The sequence below is a fragment of the Phacochoerus africanus genome, chromosome 8, assembly GCF_016906955.1.
Source record: "Phacochoerus africanus isolate WHEZ1 chromosome 8, ROS_Pafr_v1, whole genome shotgun sequence".
NCBI lineage: Eukaryota > Metazoa > Chordata > Mammalia > Artiodactyla > Suidae > Phacochoerus > Phacochoerus africanus.
This window is the reverse complement of record NC_062551.1, coordinates 28,233,044-28,249,243: the sequence shown is the minus strand read 5'-3', so window position 1 is coordinate 28,249,243 and position 16,200 is coordinate 28,233,044. Positions and strand designations below refer to the sequence as shown.

The 16,200-nt window shown below is 49.2% G+C and overlaps 1 protein-coding gene across 2 annotated transcripts in view; it reads left to right on the top strand.

Moving 5' to 3' along the window:
• The first annotated feature begins 140 nt into the window (after positions 1-140).
• RANBP10 (RAN binding protein 10) overlaps positions 141-16,200 on the top strand; it is a 76,815-nt gene continuing 60,755 nt past the window's right edge. Inside the window, exons 1-2 of one of the 2 annotated variants that reach the window (XM_047789850.1) lie at positions 141-403; positions 1,173-1,284. In XM_047789850.1, the coding sequence (XP_047645806.1) occupies positions 169-403; positions 1,173-1,284 (347 nt within the window). In that variant the 5' untranslated portion in view covers positions 141-168. The remainder of the gene's footprint in view (positions 404-1,172; positions 1,285-16,200) is intronic. The other variant, XM_047789849.1, reaches the window with a different exon arrangement.

The following is a 16,200-nucleotide window of genomic DNA, read 5'->3' as shown; positions in this document are numbered from 1 at the left end:
GAAATGAAGTCCGAAATATGGCAGGGCGTGGCAGTGTGCAAAGAGAGGTACCTGACTCGGACTCGATTTCCCTGCGGCCCGGGTTTGCTCTCCGGCCATTGGCTGAGCGGGGCGGATCTAGTCCTGTTCTTCCCCGCCCCCAGTGACACAATAGCAGCTCCCTCCAAGATGGCGGCGGCGACGGCGGATCCGGGAGCTGGGAGCCCGCAGGTTGGAGACTCCTCCGGCGGGGGCGCTGGGGGCGGGCTGCCGTCTCCGGGGGAGCAGGAACTGAGCCGGCGCCTGCAGCGCCTGTATCCCGCGGTCAACCAGCATGAGACGCCGCTGCCGCGCTCCTGGAGCCCCAAGGACAAGTACAACTATATCGGCCTCTCCCAGGGCAACCTCCGCGTCCACTACAAAGGTATCGGCCTGTTTGGCCGCGGGGGGTAAAAGGCCAGAGCGTCAGCAGGGTGGCTGTGCTGTCCAGCCCCTGCTTCATCACTTCCTTTCCCCAAGCTCCGGATTAGGCCTTAGCTCCTGTTGGGTGTTTGGGTGGTGGGCTGACCAGACCGAGGATTGGCTGCTTAGCCTACTCTGCCGTGAGACTTCGGATGTCAGGAGAACCTCAACAGGTGTCCAAACCCAGTGCTGGGTTGGACATTGCACCCAAGGCCTTCTTGCCTGTCCTGTGGTAGTTGGAACTCTCCCTGGGCCCTTCACCACTGCTTAGCTTTAAACGTCTCTGAAGAAATTAGTGGTCTCATCCTCTCTATTAGCCAGAGGTGCATGAGCTTGCTTACCTGCTGGACATCTCAGACACGGCCTAGGGTTCTGTGGTAAAGTTGTGGGGCCATCTTCCAGGGCTGCCTCTTCCTTCCTTAGTCTCCTAAGTGGGCTGCTTGGCTGCTTGTATTCTGGAGAGTCTGGCAGCAGCACAAGGGAATCTCTCACTTGTCACCCACCTTGCATATGCCTCCTGTGGTTTGTATGGAGACAGTGTCTCAGACAGTGCTACTGTTCTGAGGATGAGGTGGGAGGTTTGTGTGTTTGCTTAGTTGTTGTCTCATTACACCTTGGACCAGGCAAGGGCTTCCTCTGGCTATGAGGGGTGAAGTTGCTGGGGAGCAGAGAAGAATGAGTCTTCCATTTGCACTTCCTTTAGCTGAAATTTTTTTGTCCTCTCTTACTAGGTCATGGCAAAAATCACAAAGATGCAGCCTCAGTGCGCGCCACCCACCCCATACCTGCTGCCTGTGGCATTTATTACTTTGAGGTGAAGATTGTCAGCAAAGGAAGAGATGGGTAAGCCCCTCTTGATCACCTTCTTACCCCCAATACTGAGCTGTTCCTTTTGGTCAGAGTTTGAGGTCTCCTGATTGACCCTTGTGACTTGTGTGAGCTGCTGAGCTGTATGGGTCTGGGCTACAGAGGGATTAATAGTGGCTGCCTCTGTTACCTGGCTGTAGGCATGGCCTGGTCTAAGCAGCAGCCTTTGATGGCAGTTAGGTACCTTGTGTAGAGGAGGGGTTTCTCTTTAGTGATGACGAAATGAGGTACCTCATAGGTGAGGGAACCAAGTTTACATTAACAATTCAGTGTCCAGAATGGAGTTTCCCCATTATTGTGGGGTGTTTGTGACTTCTCTCCTTTCACACTCTTGCTGCATTCAAGGTTCCTTTTTATGGTTATTAGTCATGTAGAGGCCCCTTTAGACTTCAAAGGAGTAGTAAAGTCTTTGCAGCATTCATCAAAGCTGCGGCAGCCACTGGCCTGTCATCTTAGGGTAAACAGCATGCACATGGTCAAAATCAGGTGACCTTGCTACTCATAAACTTGTTTTTCAGTCTTGGGACTTGAACACCAGTTGGACCAGCTTTAGGAAGGTCCATATTAAAGTCAGCATTAGGGAAGCTCCCTATTTTAGGGTGATCTAAGCAGACACAGGACATCACAGGGGAGATTTGTCATTTTTCTTCCTTTTTTTCTAGTCTCTCTGTTTTTTTCCTGGTAATTGTTGTAAAACAGGTGGGTTTTTTTGTTTGTTTGTTTTTGTCTTTTTTTTGCTATTTCTTGGGCTGTTCCCGTGGCATATGGAGGTTCCCAGGCTAGGGGTCGAATCGGAGCTGTAGCTGCCGGCCTACGCCAGAGCCACAGCATCGTGGGATCCGAGCCGGGTCTGCAACCTACACCACAGCTCACGGCAACGCCGGATCGTTAACCCACTGAGTAAGGGCAGGGACCGAACCTGCAACCTCATGGTTCCTAGTCGGATTCGTTAACCACCGCGCCACGATGGGAACTCCTAAAACAGGTGTTTAAGTTGTGAAATAACATGATTTCACCTGCCTTGGGAAAGCTTTCCTCATCAGATCTTAGGTCTGGTGTGGAGAGTTTGCTAACCCCACCAGTGACCTTCATGCCAATCCCAAATGTGTGTTCCTGAGTGTTCAGAATACTTTCTTTCTCCTTGGGACTGTCCCCCTTGTGGTGCATGCAAAATGCCCAGCCAAGGGGCGATGCTGGGGGCAGGACTGCTGGAGTTGGAGCTTTGCCTGCTTTCTCAGTGAAGCCTTAACATCCCTGCCTGGGAGAGTTGTGTGGTTGTAGGTAGGTCATGGGGCTTAGATCTCCTTGTCTGTACTGTGGGGGGCTAGGCTAGCGCTAAACTGCCTTCAGTTCCAGAATTCTATGATTCTGAAATTGTGAGGATGGCAAGCTATTGTGTCTTTTACTTTTATTCCTGTTTAATGCAGGAAGCTTGTATAATTAAAGGGCTTTAAAGCTTGTATTTTTCCATTTCCACATTTGATGAAAGTGCATTTTTTTTTCTTTCCTTTTAGGGCTGCACCTGCGGCATATGGAGGTTCCCAGGCTAGGGTCTGAATCAGAACTGTGGCTGCTAGTCTACACCACAGCCACAGCAACGCCAGATCTGAGCCCAGTCTGCAATGTACACCACAGCTCACAGCAATTCCGGATCCTTAACCCATTGAGCAAGGCCAGGGCTCGAACCAGTGGACTAGCATTGAACCATGAGAACTGGCATCCTCATGGATGCTACTTTGATTCCTTTCTACTGAGCCATGACAGGAACTCCCCAGAGTGCATATTTCTAATGTGCTTAAACTAGTGTGAATGAGAATGGCCTCTTAAACACTGCAAAGATACAGACTGAAATGTTGGTGCTATGGTCTTATACTACCAAAGAAACCAAGGGGGGTTTCTTAAACTTGTAGGGAGTCAAATAGATTATCTTCTTTAGAGTCCTTAATCATAGATAACAGCTGAGCTAGTGAAAGAGGAGAGCAGTTTTTCAGAAGTGTTTACTTGTAGAGATGTGGGTTCCTTCACCTGGTTTTTTTTAACATTTTAGTTGTGAAGGTCTTGTCAGATTACCTTACTCAGGTGTTGGCTGCCAATCTAGAGAAAGCTGAGCATCTTCCAACTTTCCTAGCATATTTACATGTTGTAAATATTGCTGTTAAGTTGACTTGGAAGCCTCAGTTTTAGAAAGGTCCCAGGTCATGGATGCCTGTGGTAGCCTGCTTCAGTTTACCACTGTCAGAAGGGAAGTGTATGACTATCCATGTATGTGCTTATGGCCCTGAAAGCCTTCTCATGGCTAAGATGTAGCTAGATGGGCCAGGTGTGGTTTTCAGGAGGCAAAGGGCGGTTCCAGGGAAGACAGTAATCAGCTTGTTTCCTGTTTCCTGTGAATGTTGGAGGTGAGTTTCTGACTTGGGTTTGGTCTGTGACCCAGGTGTTAACTGGTTGTGTAGCTCTCCTGTATTACCTAGTTTGATCCTCACCAGTTTGCTGGAAAGTGGCTGGAGCAGATGATGGTGCACCTGTTTTGTGGCTAAGCCCTGAGCCCCTGGCATGTTTGGTGACCTTCCCTGGCTGCAGGGCTTAGGGTGTGCAGTGGAGTAGCCTCACCTATCAGTTGCTCTCACCTCATCTCAGACACTTATGTCCATGTTGCTGCTGCTGCCTTTCCCCATCACATTCCTTCCCTGGGTAGAGTGAAGGAGTGTCCAGTTAGATTCTTAGGAGATCACACTGTTCTTAGGGGACAGAGCTGAAAGATGCTGAGTGGGGCCAGAGAAGTGTGTCGTGCTATGGACTGGGCTTGATTGACTTTACCATCCCATTGAATCTATAAACTTGTTTTTCTATAGATATGAGTACAGGCCTCCTTTGTAAAAGGTGTTTATCAACCTAGTTGTCAGTGTCATTGTTTTCCAGAAAGGCCTTTGTTCTGAGCTGTCTTTCATAGAACACACTAAGCTTGTCTAATTAGAAAGATTTCATTTCAAGGGTTATATTGATTCATACTACTATGTGCTAGGCCCATGTTAGGTGCGGGGAGAACAGAGGTAAAGCCTACACAGACCAGCCTTGTTCTTAGCCTCTGGCCTACTTAGTAAAGAGTGGACTGAAAGGCTCTCTGCAGGAGGAGGCAGAGCCTGGGCACGGTTTTGAAGGATAAGTAGGAGTTTCCTGGCAGGTGAGACCTGTTGGACCTAAAATGAGTTTGGTTGGTAACTGGCTTGACATCTGGGTGCTGGGCTTTCTGGGCACCCCTCAAATATAAGGGAGAGCTGGAGAAGGAGGAGTTATGTTTGCACTACAAGCCAGGCTCAGACTGATGGCTTTCAAGAGTTCCCGTCGTGGCTCAGCGGTTAACGAATCTGACTAGGAACCATGAGGTTGCAGGTTCGATCCCTGGCCTTGCTCAGTGGGTCCTAGCCTGGGAACCTCCATATGCTGTGGGAGCAGCTCAAGAAATGGCAAAAAAGACCAAAAAAAAAAAAAAAAAAGACTGACAGCCTTCAGTTGTATTTTGCCGAGTCACCAGAGCTGGGAACCCCAGGAGCAGATCTGTTGGGGTGAGGAAACATCAGAGCCCTCCAGTGGTGCCAGGAGATAAGAGCATCTGGGTTGATCTTGTTAGGAAGCCAAGGAGACCATGAAACTGAGGGTCCCTGGAAAAACGATTTGCTCAGTCAGAGTTCATGGACCTGTGGGTGTCTCTCACTCTAGTGATGACACATGGAGGGTGTGTCTGGCCAGGCTGACAGATGCGCCAGTGTGACCCTCAAAATAGACTGTAACATCATCCCAGCGGCTGCAGCCTCCTGACATGTGATGAGTGGCTCTACCCAAGAACAGCAAGCCTGGGCTAGAACACTGGATGGAGTTGGCGAGGGCTCCCCTCTGCAGCTGGTGCTCAGGCCCTGTGGCCCTCTGACCACAGCCAGCCTGCTTTTGCTTGCACTTGGAGCTGACTTCCTTTGGGCAGCCGCAGTGCACTCATCCGTTACTTCTCCACACTGCAATGAGGCACCCATTGTTTTTTATCCTAGTCCCAGGCTTGAGTCCCAGGAGCACAGGCCTGATGCCTACCTAGAGAGGAGGCGGAAATGCCTGCACATGACCTCACAGGGTGGTGTAGAGGACACCCATCCATGATGTGTGCTGTACCCAGGGGTGGCCCAGAGGCTGGACCTCCTCCTGTACCCGAGAGTTTGGGGAAAGCTTCAAAGAAGAGGTGATGAGGAGTTCCTGTCATGGCTCAGCGGAAAGGAATCTGAGTAGTATCCAAGAGGATGCAGGTTCAATCCCTGGCCTCACCCAGTGGGTCAAGGATCTGGCATTGCTGTGGCTGTGGCGTAGGCTGGCGGCTACAGCTCTGATTTGACCCCTGTCCTGGGAACCTCCATATGCCATGGGTGTGGCCCTAAAAAACAAACAAAAAAACAACAACAAAAAAAAGAAGAGGTGATGATGTTGAATCTGGAATGATAGGATGGAGGGTTCCAGGTGAGCAAAGTGAGAAGCAATGCTCTAGACAGAAGGAACAGGGCATCAAACGACATGGAACATAGAGTGAGGGACCAGGGTCAGAAAAACCTTGTGTGCTGTGGCCACAGAGCTTGGGCTTACCCTGAGGGCAGTAGTGGTATATGAAGACTTTGGGTCTGCCTGAGTTTTTTGGAATGGATGGGGAGAAGCTACTGCAGGTTCAGCCAGGCTCCTCTGGCTGAGATCCCTGTGTGGTGCAGGCTGGTGGCTTTAGGTTCTTGACTCCGGGCGTGGTTTTCCTATGGTGGTTGTCTTTTCTCTCTCTCGGCCGGCCTGTCTCCCGTGTAGTGGGATGCAGGGGTACGGTGTTGAAGACTGGTAGCCAGAGAGGCTTCTCAGAGGTGAACATGCTCTGTGTGCCGGTGTTCTCTGGTATTCTGGTTTTGTCAAGTTCTGTCTGAAAGACATCCGTGATTTTCCATGGAGACTCAGAGATTCACTCACCCAATTAATATCTCACCTGCCATGTTTCCAGTTTGAAGAGCCACTTGAACGCAGGTGCTCCTGCCTAGAGACAGCCTGTGGCTGGCCCCTCACCCTGGGTCCCCTTACTCTAGTCTCTGTGCATTGTCTAGTGCTGATGAGAAATTTGGCACTCAAGGTGGACCTGGGGAACACCTTGTCCTGCCTGCCCTGAGAAGTGGGTGCTATCTTTGCCCAAGGTGGGTACAAACAGTGATTGTGGCTTGTTATCCCTGACTGCCTCCCAGTGCTGATGGCCTTGTGGGCAGATGCTTAGCTTTGGGCTGCATCTCTCCCTAGTAACATGTCACACTGCTTCTGGAGACATGGTGCATTGGGGTTCTGGAGCATCTTGGGGTGTTGTACTGCTTACCTGTGTTGGTGGTTAAAGCCCAGATCTAGTTGGGCTTATAGCAGTGTAGCTCTGGCATAGGCTGATGGGACTGAATCCATGTGGCATCCACTTTTCTTTTTCTTTCCTTTTTTTTTTTTGCTTTATTTTTAGGGCCGCACCCAAGGCATATGGAAGTTCCCAAGCTAGCAGTCAAATCGGAGCTACAGCTGCTGGCCTATGCCACAGCAACACAGGATCCAAGCTGCATCTGCCACCTACACCACAGCTCACCGCAGTGCCAGATCCTTAACCCACTGAATGAGGCCAGGGATCAAACCTGCAATCTCATGGTTCCTAGTCAGATTTGTTTCCGCTGCGCCATGATAGGAACTCCGCATGCACTTTTCTGATCAGACCTGTTCCTTCCCTGAACACATCCAGGCTTCCCTGGGACCTCCCTACCCATTGTAGGTCAGCGCCTAGTTTCCAGCTGCGAGTTTCTTTTTTTATTACCGGGGAGTTCCTTGGTCAAGGATCAGCCTCTAGAGAAATTCCTAAAATTCATTTCACTCCCCCCCCATTGTTCATTCTTTTTCCTATATGGGTTATCAAGTGAGGGAGATTTTTTTGTTAGAGGGGAAGCAAGAGCTCATTGGGGTGGAACACAGGAGGATAGATTCAGTAACTGTGCATGGCAGGCACGGTGCCATCCTATTCTAGGACCACTGGGGAGAAATCATGGGCCCCAGACTGTGTCTCTGTGGTCAAAGGTCAAGTTAGAAAGAAGGGACTGATCACTAGGAGAATGGTGGATAACACTGTTTGAATGCAAGAATATTCCTCTGCCTCCCTAGAAATTCTGTTTAAAATCCACAGACAATGTCTTTCTAGCTCCAGGATAGTGTTTTGTTGTAATTGAAATGTGATATTTTTATTTTTTTATTTTTTATTTTTATTTATTTATTTTTTGTCTTTTTGCCATTTCGTGGGCCGCTCCTGCGGCATATGGAAGTTCCCAGGCTAGGGGTCAAATCAGAGCTGAAGCCACCAGCCTATGCCACACAGGATCCGAGCCGCGTCTGCGACCTACACCACAGCTCACGGCAACGGCAGATTGTTAACCCACTGAGCAAGGGCAGGGACCGAACCTGCAACCTCATGGTTCCTAGTCGGATTCGTTAACCACTGCACCATGATGGGAACTCCGGAAATGTGATATTTTGATGCTATTGCTAGAAATGAGTTTGGTGCTGGAACAGGGCCCAGCCCTCTGCCATGAAGGAAGGGGCCAGTAAAAGATGCCCTGGACTGTGTAGGGAATGGGGGAGGGGTAAGCCTTTGCACTCCTCCTAAGCTCTCTTCCTCTCCTACCACTTGGACTTTAGAGATAGCCTGGGATTCCAGGGAAGTTTTGGTTATGAATGGCAAGTGTCAAGGCTCAAATACTCCCGCTCTCTGCTCAGCTTCTATGGCAAACATTACTGATTGTTAGTGGCATTTCTTCTTGTCCAGACAGAGCCCCAGAAGTTTTCTTAGTGCACAATATACCTGGCAGCTGCTAAATTTTAAAGTCAGTTTCATCATGAGATAAAGCCTACTAGTCCTCAGGATGGAGACAGTTGAAGAGGTGAAGAGAGGTAGGAGAAGAGCAGTTGTGTCCAGATGGTCCAAGGGCTCAGCTTGACCCTTCTAGAGGACATTGCCAAGGCAGTTCTGAACCAAGAGCAAAGAAACAGGGCGTGGTTTGCTGAGTAGAACTGGCTATAACCCGGTTTACAAAGCCATGTAAATTGAAATTATCATGGACTATTTTATACAGTGCTCTCTTTTAATATCAACTGTTGTGCCAGGAGTTTATTGGTAGTTATATTTGCCATGTCTTTTTTTTTGTTTTTTTTTAAACCAAAAAAAATTTTTTTTTTCTTTTGGCTACCCCATGGCACATGGAGTTCACGGGCCAGGGATCAGATCTGAGCTGCAGCTGTGACCTTTGCTGCAGCTGCAGCAGTGCCTGATCCTTAACTCACTGTGCCGGGCTAGGTATTGAACCTGTGTCCCTGTGCTGTAGTGTATTGCCAATCTTTTCACCACAGTGAGAACTCCCCAAAATGTTTTTTTGCTTTACTTTTTTTTTTTTGCTTTTTAGGGCTGACATGCGGGATATGGAAGTTCCCAGGCTAGGAGTTGGATCAGAGCTACAGCTGCTGGCCTCACCACAGCCACAGCAATGCCAGATCTGAGCCATTCCTGTGACCTATGCCATAGCTCACTAGAACACTGGATCCTTTAACCCACTGAGCAAGGCCAAGGATTGAACCTGCATCTTCATGGATCCTGGTCAGGTTCGTTAACAACTGAGTCATGAAGGGAACTCCATATTTTACCTATGTATTTTTAATTAACTTTTTGGCTGTACCCATGGCATATGGGCGCTCTAGCAGTGACCCAAGCCACAGCTGTGACAATGCCCCGGATCCTTAACAACTAGGCCATCGAGGAGTTCCCTTAAGGCCCCCTTTTCTTTGGGCTTGTTCTTCTTTAGATGTTAAGGGGTTAGTTCCTCTCTGTAAAGCCCCTCCTCTCAGTGGGGAGGGGGCGCTGCAGAGTTGGACTCAGTGGGTGACTGGGTGGCTTCCTGGCAAAGGGGTGGGGTGGGGTTGTAGTTGCTGGAGGAGCAGCTTTTACGCAGTAGCCAGTGTCATGATGGACTGTGGCTTTAAACAGGCCTGTCGGACCAGGAAATAAAATCCCCAGCATCAAATATTAGCTCCCATTTCAGATCCAAATGTCAGTTGGTGTTTTTCCTGAAATTTCTCTCAGGGACCATTTTGTAACCATGGCCCCAGAGACCTCCTTGGTTGTGGAGGCTCTTGATTTCTTACCTGGGGCAGGTTCTGATGGGAACAAGATTGCCAGCCTTCTGAGCTAAGGTGTTAGATGCCAAGATGAAACTGTCCAGTGAAATTCCAGCAGCTCCTCGAGGGTTTGGGGCAAGGAACAGGGTGGTGGTGACTGGCCCTTTGACCTGAGAATGGCAGACCTTACCTTCCTGCAGCTTCCAAGAATCACCTTAGCCTTGAAGTTGAGGAGCTTGTCTCTTTGTCACCTTTTTTTTTTTTTGGCTTTTTGGCTTTTTGCTTTTTCTAGGGCCGCTCCCCCGTCATATGGAGGTACCCAGGCTAGGGGTCTAATCAGAGCCGTAGCCGCAGGCCTCTGCCAGAGCCACAGCAACTTGGGATCCAAGCCTTGTATGTGACCTACACCACAGCTCACAACAACGCCAAATCCTTAACCCACTGAGCAAGGCCAGGGACAGAACCCGCAACCTCATGGTTTCTAGTCAGATTCGTTAACCACTGTGCCACGACGGGAACTGCTCTTTGTCACCTCTTACTAGAGCTCTGTGGGCCTGGAGGCATCCTACTGATGGAGCTGAAATTAAAAATGTTCAGGTTGGAGTTCCCATCGTGGCACAGTGGTTAACAAATCTGACTAGGAACCATGAGGTTTCGGGTTCGATCCCTGGCCTCATTCAGTGGGTTAAGGGTCCATCATTGCCATGAGCTGTGGTGTAGGGCCCAGACGCGGCTCGGATCCCACGTTGCTGTTGCTGTGGCTGTGGTATAGGCTGGCGGCTACAGCTCTGATTAGACCCCTAGCCTGGGAACCTCCATATGCCACGGGTGTGGCCCTAGGAAAGGCAAAAAGACCAAAAAAAAACCCACCAAAACTGTGACTGGGATCTGCTGTTCCTGTGGCTGTGGCGTAGGCTTCAGCTGCAGTTCTGATTCTACCCTTACTCTGGGGAACTTCCACATGCTGCATGTGTGGCCATAAAAAGAAAAGAAAGAGCTCTGGTTTTTAAGAGTTTTAATTATTAAAAAAAATTAAACCCACATAGCATTCCTTTCAAAAATAATTATTTAGGTGTTCCCATTGTGGCTCAGTGGGTTAAGAACCTGATGTTGTCTCTGTGAGGATGTGAATTCAGTCCCGGCCTCACTCAGTGGGTTAAGGATCTGGCGTTGCCTCAAGCTGCACTGTAGGTTGCAGATGTGGCTCGTTGCTGAAGCTGGCATAGGCTGGCAGCTGCAGCTCCAATTCGATTCACAGGTGGGGCCATAAAAAGAGGAACCCCCCCAAATTATTGGTTATTTGATATTCCATAATTAAACTGTACACGGTCTAGTCCTGGGACAGAAGGCAGTGAGGTGAGTCTGGAGCAGTCCTGTGCAGTCCAGCGAGTCAAGAAAAGAGTTTCTATTGATCTTTTTTTTTTTTTTTCCTTTTCTAGTTTGTTTTAGTTTATTTGGATGCTTGGCACAATCTGGCTCAGCTGCTGAGTGGACCTGCAGTGGGACCAGCACAGCTGACTCTGTCCCTTCTCACTTCCCTTCCTTCACTCAGCCCAGGCTCCTCTGAGCTGCTCTATGTCTCAGTATTTCATCTGCAGAATAGAGACTTGGTCTTTATGAAGAGGATGGGGTGAAGCCTCATTTGAGAGTGGATCAGTGACAGGAAGCCAGACAGCTGGCAAACATATTCATGCAGCTCCGTCACTGGGCAGAGTGGTCTGGGTCAGCCCAGCGAGAAGCCCAAGAAGTCTGTCGCATCATCGTCTCCTTATACTGCTTTTTCTGGGTCATTTTGATCAGAGGCAGTTTTGTCACAGCAGCCACCAGGAAACTCATGAGTATGTCTTTGCAGCTGGCTCATTGGTCCGCCATGTTGTTTAGGCTGGCTGGCAGGTACTAGGTGTAAAGGTAGTGATAATATTTGTGGTAAATAGCAGCTCCTGTCAACACCATGGAGTGAGTAGTCGTTTGTCCACTTGAATACGTATCCCGTCTCCTTAGAGCTATCCCAGAAATGGCTGTGCACAGGGTATCCCACGATGCTCTCGGGAAGCTCTGTCACATGGTGAAGGCAGAATCCACCTGTGTGATTGAAAGCATGGTGTTCTCTTCAAGGCTGAGCCTCCTGTCTGTGATGATGATACTGTCGTAGGGCACAAAATAGGCTGCTCATAACTTGCTTTCTCCTTCAATGATGGTGGCAGGCCAGTGGTGTTTGGCTGGGAGGGGCTTGTCACAATGCCTTAGAACTATAATCTGGGCACAGTACTAGGATTTGGCTGCACCCATGAGGAGTTTCATTGCTGACTAGGACTGAGACGGGGGTGGGGGGTGGGGGGTGGGGGGGTGTCACCTCATGGATGATTACTGTGATTTTAGAGGGGGGCTTTAAACCTAAATTAGCATGGTAGTAAGGAAGAGCTCCCAGATAAGATGAATATTGCGGCAGTTGTGGATTTTCCATAAATGTCCTTCTTCATGTTGAGGAAGTTCCCTTTTATTCCTCATTTTCTGAGTGTTTTTATTGTGTGGGGATGTTGGATTTTTCTGTCAATTGAGATGATCATGTGGGTTTTTTTCCCGTGTTCTATTAACGCTGTTTATCATGTTGGTTACTTATGTTGAAGCAGCCTTGACTTCTGGCATAAATCCTACTTGGTCGTTGTATTAATCCTTTTAACATGTTGTTGAATTTGATTTGCCACAGTTTTGTTGAGGATTTGTGCATCTGTATTCAGAAGGTATATTTTTTTGTCGGGGGGCACTGCATACAATGGATTGATGTGGGATCTCAATTCCCAAACCAGGGATTGAACCTAGGCTCCAGTGGTGAAAGTGCCCGATTCTAACCGCTAGGTCACCAGGGAACTCCCTCTTTTGATGTTTTCTTGATGGCTTTTTTTTTTTTTTTTGTCTTTTCTAGAGCCGCTCCAGCAGCATATGGAGGTTCCCAGGCTAGGGGTCTAATCGGAGCTGTAGCCACCAGCCTACACCAGAGCCACAGCAATGTGGGGTCCAAGCTGCCTCTGCAACCTACACCACAGCTCACGGCAATGCCGGATCCTTAACCTACTGAGCAAGGCCAGGGATTGAACCTGCAACCTCATGGTTCCTAGTCGGATTCGTTAACCACTGAGCCACACAGGAACTCCTCTTGATGGCTTAAAAAAAAAAAAAATTATTCACTATTTTTTATTTTCTTCTTTTTTGGCCACTCCACAGTGTGTGGAGTTCCTAGGCCAGGGATTAGATCCAAGCCACAGTTGGCAATGCTAGATCCTTTAACCCACTGTGCTGGGCCAGGGATCGAACCTCTGTCGTGGCACTGCAGAGATGCTGCTGATCAGTGGGAGCTCCAAAACAGTTTTTACAATTTAAATTAATTTTTTTTTCTGTCTTTTTGTCTTTTCTAAGGCCGCACCTGTGGCATGTGGAGATTCCCAGGCTAGGGGTCTAATTGGAACTATGGCCGCTGGCCTATGCCAGAGCCACAGCAGCACAGGATCCAAGCCATGTCTGTGACCTACACCACAGCTCCATGGTAATGCCAGATTCTTAACCCACTGAGCAAGGCCAGGGATCGAACCCGCAACCTCATGGTTCCTAGTCGGATTTGTTAACCACTGAGCCACAACGGGAACTCCTAAATTTTTTTTACAATTTAATTTTTTTGTTTTTTTGGCCACACCTGCAGCATGTAGAAGTTCCCGGATCAGGGATTGAACCTGTGCCACAGCAGCGACAATGCTGGATCCTTAACTGCTAGGCCACCAGGGAACTCCTGAAGGCTTTTTTTTTTCCTTTTTCTTTTTTTGGCTGCCCCATGGCATATGGACTTCCCAGGCCAGGGATCAGATTTGAGCCACAGTTTCGAACTATACCACAGCTGCGGCAACGCTGGATCCTTAACCTACTGTGCTGGGTCGTGGATTGAACCTGCGTTCCAGGGCTCTCAAGATGTCACTCATCCCATTGTGTCACAGTGGGAACTCCTGATGGCTTTTTAATTTTTATTTATTTATTTATTTATTTATTTTTGTCTTTTTGTTGTTGTTATTGTTGTTACTATTTCTTGGGCCGCTCCCTCGGCATATGGAGGTTCCCAGGCTAGGGGTTGAATCGGAGCTGTAGCCACCGGCCTACGCCAGAGCCACAGCAACGCGGGATCCAAGCCGCATCTGCAACCTACACCACAGCTCACGGCAACGCCAGACCGTTAACCCACTGAGCAAGGGCAGGGACCGAACCCGCAACCTCATGGTTCGTTAACCACTGCGCCACGATGGGAACTCCCTGATGGCTTTTTGATTGCTATTCTAGGGTCTTCCCTATCTTAGACTTGCATCTGGGTGCAGTACATTTGCAACAATACCCAGATATTATTCTGCCAAGAACTGAAGTCTGTAGGTCAGAGCTGGGAGGGAGCTTAGGAGCCCTTTAGTCCAACCTCTCTTCTTCTGATAGGGAACCTGAGATGTAGGGTGAAATCCAAGACCCACAGTCCTGTATTGGGCCGGACTGTCTGAGATCACGCTTCAGAGTCTGAGGTGTTGTCTCCGGAGCCCTGCTGCCAAGTGTTCTTGTTATTTTAAAACTCTTCAGGAGGCAGGAAGGGAATGTCAGACTCGTTGTCAGAGAGGTTCCCTGTGCGGGGCACTCCACGCTGTCTCCCAGCACTGGGTGAGGGGTGACAGCAAGCGGGTGGTCGCCTTCCTCCAGGCCTTGTTGTACATCTCCAGAAGGTGTGAGTCCAGAGGCCTCCTTTCTAAGGTCCTGTCCCCGTCTACCCCTAGGCCTGCATGGATCACAGAAAAATCTCCAGTCAGTTAAAGCTATGCCGAGGCTGTGTCTGTTTGGCAGGGTCTCCTGGGGGTGTGCTCTGGCTTATGCTTGGGATATACCAGATGCCATGTGAGCCAGAGCTCCAGCTTCTCCACTGAGCATGGATTTTGATCATTTCCTTCTGTTTCTGAAGGTATGCCCTTCTGATATTCCTGCTGTTTCTGACATTGTGCTTTTCTGCTGCAGCTTCTGCCCTTCTGTCAGGACTGAGGGAAATGAGTGTACTGAGGAGATGGCCATGAAAGCCAGGTGCCCCTGGCACTGAAATGTTGCCTTGGGACAATCAAGGGAGAATGGATGTGTGAGAGCCAGCAACCTCCTCAATATGCAGCCATCAGCAGGCTCTTGAAAATGATTTTTCTATGACTGTGAAAGTAATTTATGTTAATTGTAGAAAACCTGGAAAACTAAAGAGAAAAAGGAAGAATCCAGGCTGACTGGAGTGTGCTTGCATCTCTCCGCGTGACTGCAGTGGTTTTAGCGGACTGTTGCTTTTGTGGGAGAGTCAGCAGAGGGGGGTGGAAGGCAACATGGGCCCCAGAAACCACCAGTCCATTCTCAAGGCTGGCCATTTTCCAGGGCCCCACTTTGCCCCTGCTGCTTGCGATGGATGGTGAGAAACCCAGGGGGACCTGGCTATTTGGTCAGCTGAGGGCCACAGCTGCTCCTCTGTCCTACTCTCTGGTAGATCCTGACCTAGCCTCGCCCAGGCAGCTCCACCTGCTGCCCTCTTCTCTCTGGAGCCCAATAGAGAGGCAGAGTCACTCTTTCAGCTCTAGCTTGCATTGTGGTTTTGGTGGTGTAGTATAGACACTGAGAAGGTATAGGCCAACTCATGGTCTCTCTGCCAGGAGAGCCTGTCTGGTGCCCCTCTATGGCTACTGGCTGTCTCAGCTCTCTGACAAGTGGTGTTCTGCATTTTACTGACATATAGAAGAAATGAGTAAATCAGATGGGCTTACTTTACTTTCAGTCATTTTATGGGGTAAATTCTCCCCCAAGCTTCTCAGGTTTATCCTCCTGCTTCAAAAGAAAGCCCTGGTGGAGACGCGGAGTGTAGGGGAGCTAAGCTCTGTCTATTCTAGTTACCTGCTTGGAGAGTGAGAGCCCTTATCACCTCTCTGCCAGGCGACCATGACAGCCTGTGTCTGTTAGTGTTCCTAGCATTGCCTGACCCTGTTACCAAGACGGAAGCAAAAGTTCAACTCTTTTCTCTTTGGCAATCCCAAGTAAGCAGGCATTTGTTTTTGGATGTCCTAAGATCCAAGTCTTCAAGGATGGCCTACTTTCCTTTCCCAGATTCCAATGCCAGAAGAGCCTCCAATGCATGAACTAGAGGACAGTGAGATGGTTGCTGGGCCTAAGTGCTCTGATCCTATTCTGTGGCTGCCCTGAGGTTCTCTATGATATGAGAGGTGATGGCTGAGGAAGCAGGCTCTGACAGGCCATGTGCTGTGCCCTTGGGCACCCGGTGAACTCAGTGGCAGAGGTGATTTGAATCTGGGTTTGCCTGATATATTTCCTCTGATACCAGTATGTTTCCTTCTCAGCTGTTTGTGCACAGGGTCAATGCCAGGGCTGGAGCAGGGCTGGAGAAAGGCTGCTACTGACTGGTCCTTAGGCTCCAAAATTTTCAAATGCGTCTCAGAGAATTGCCCTTTCTTCGGTAACTGTGCTGCAATGTGTCCTGGGCAGCTCATCCCCACCCAGTAAGTTCACTGTGTTCTAAAGAGCACTTGGCTTTCTCCCCCTCCTGCCATACCCATTGCTCTGTCCTTGTCCAGCCTTGTCATCTTCCATTGGGGTGATTTTGGTAGCCTCTAGTTTTGCCACTTCAGTTCATTTCCCCAGTATCAGATG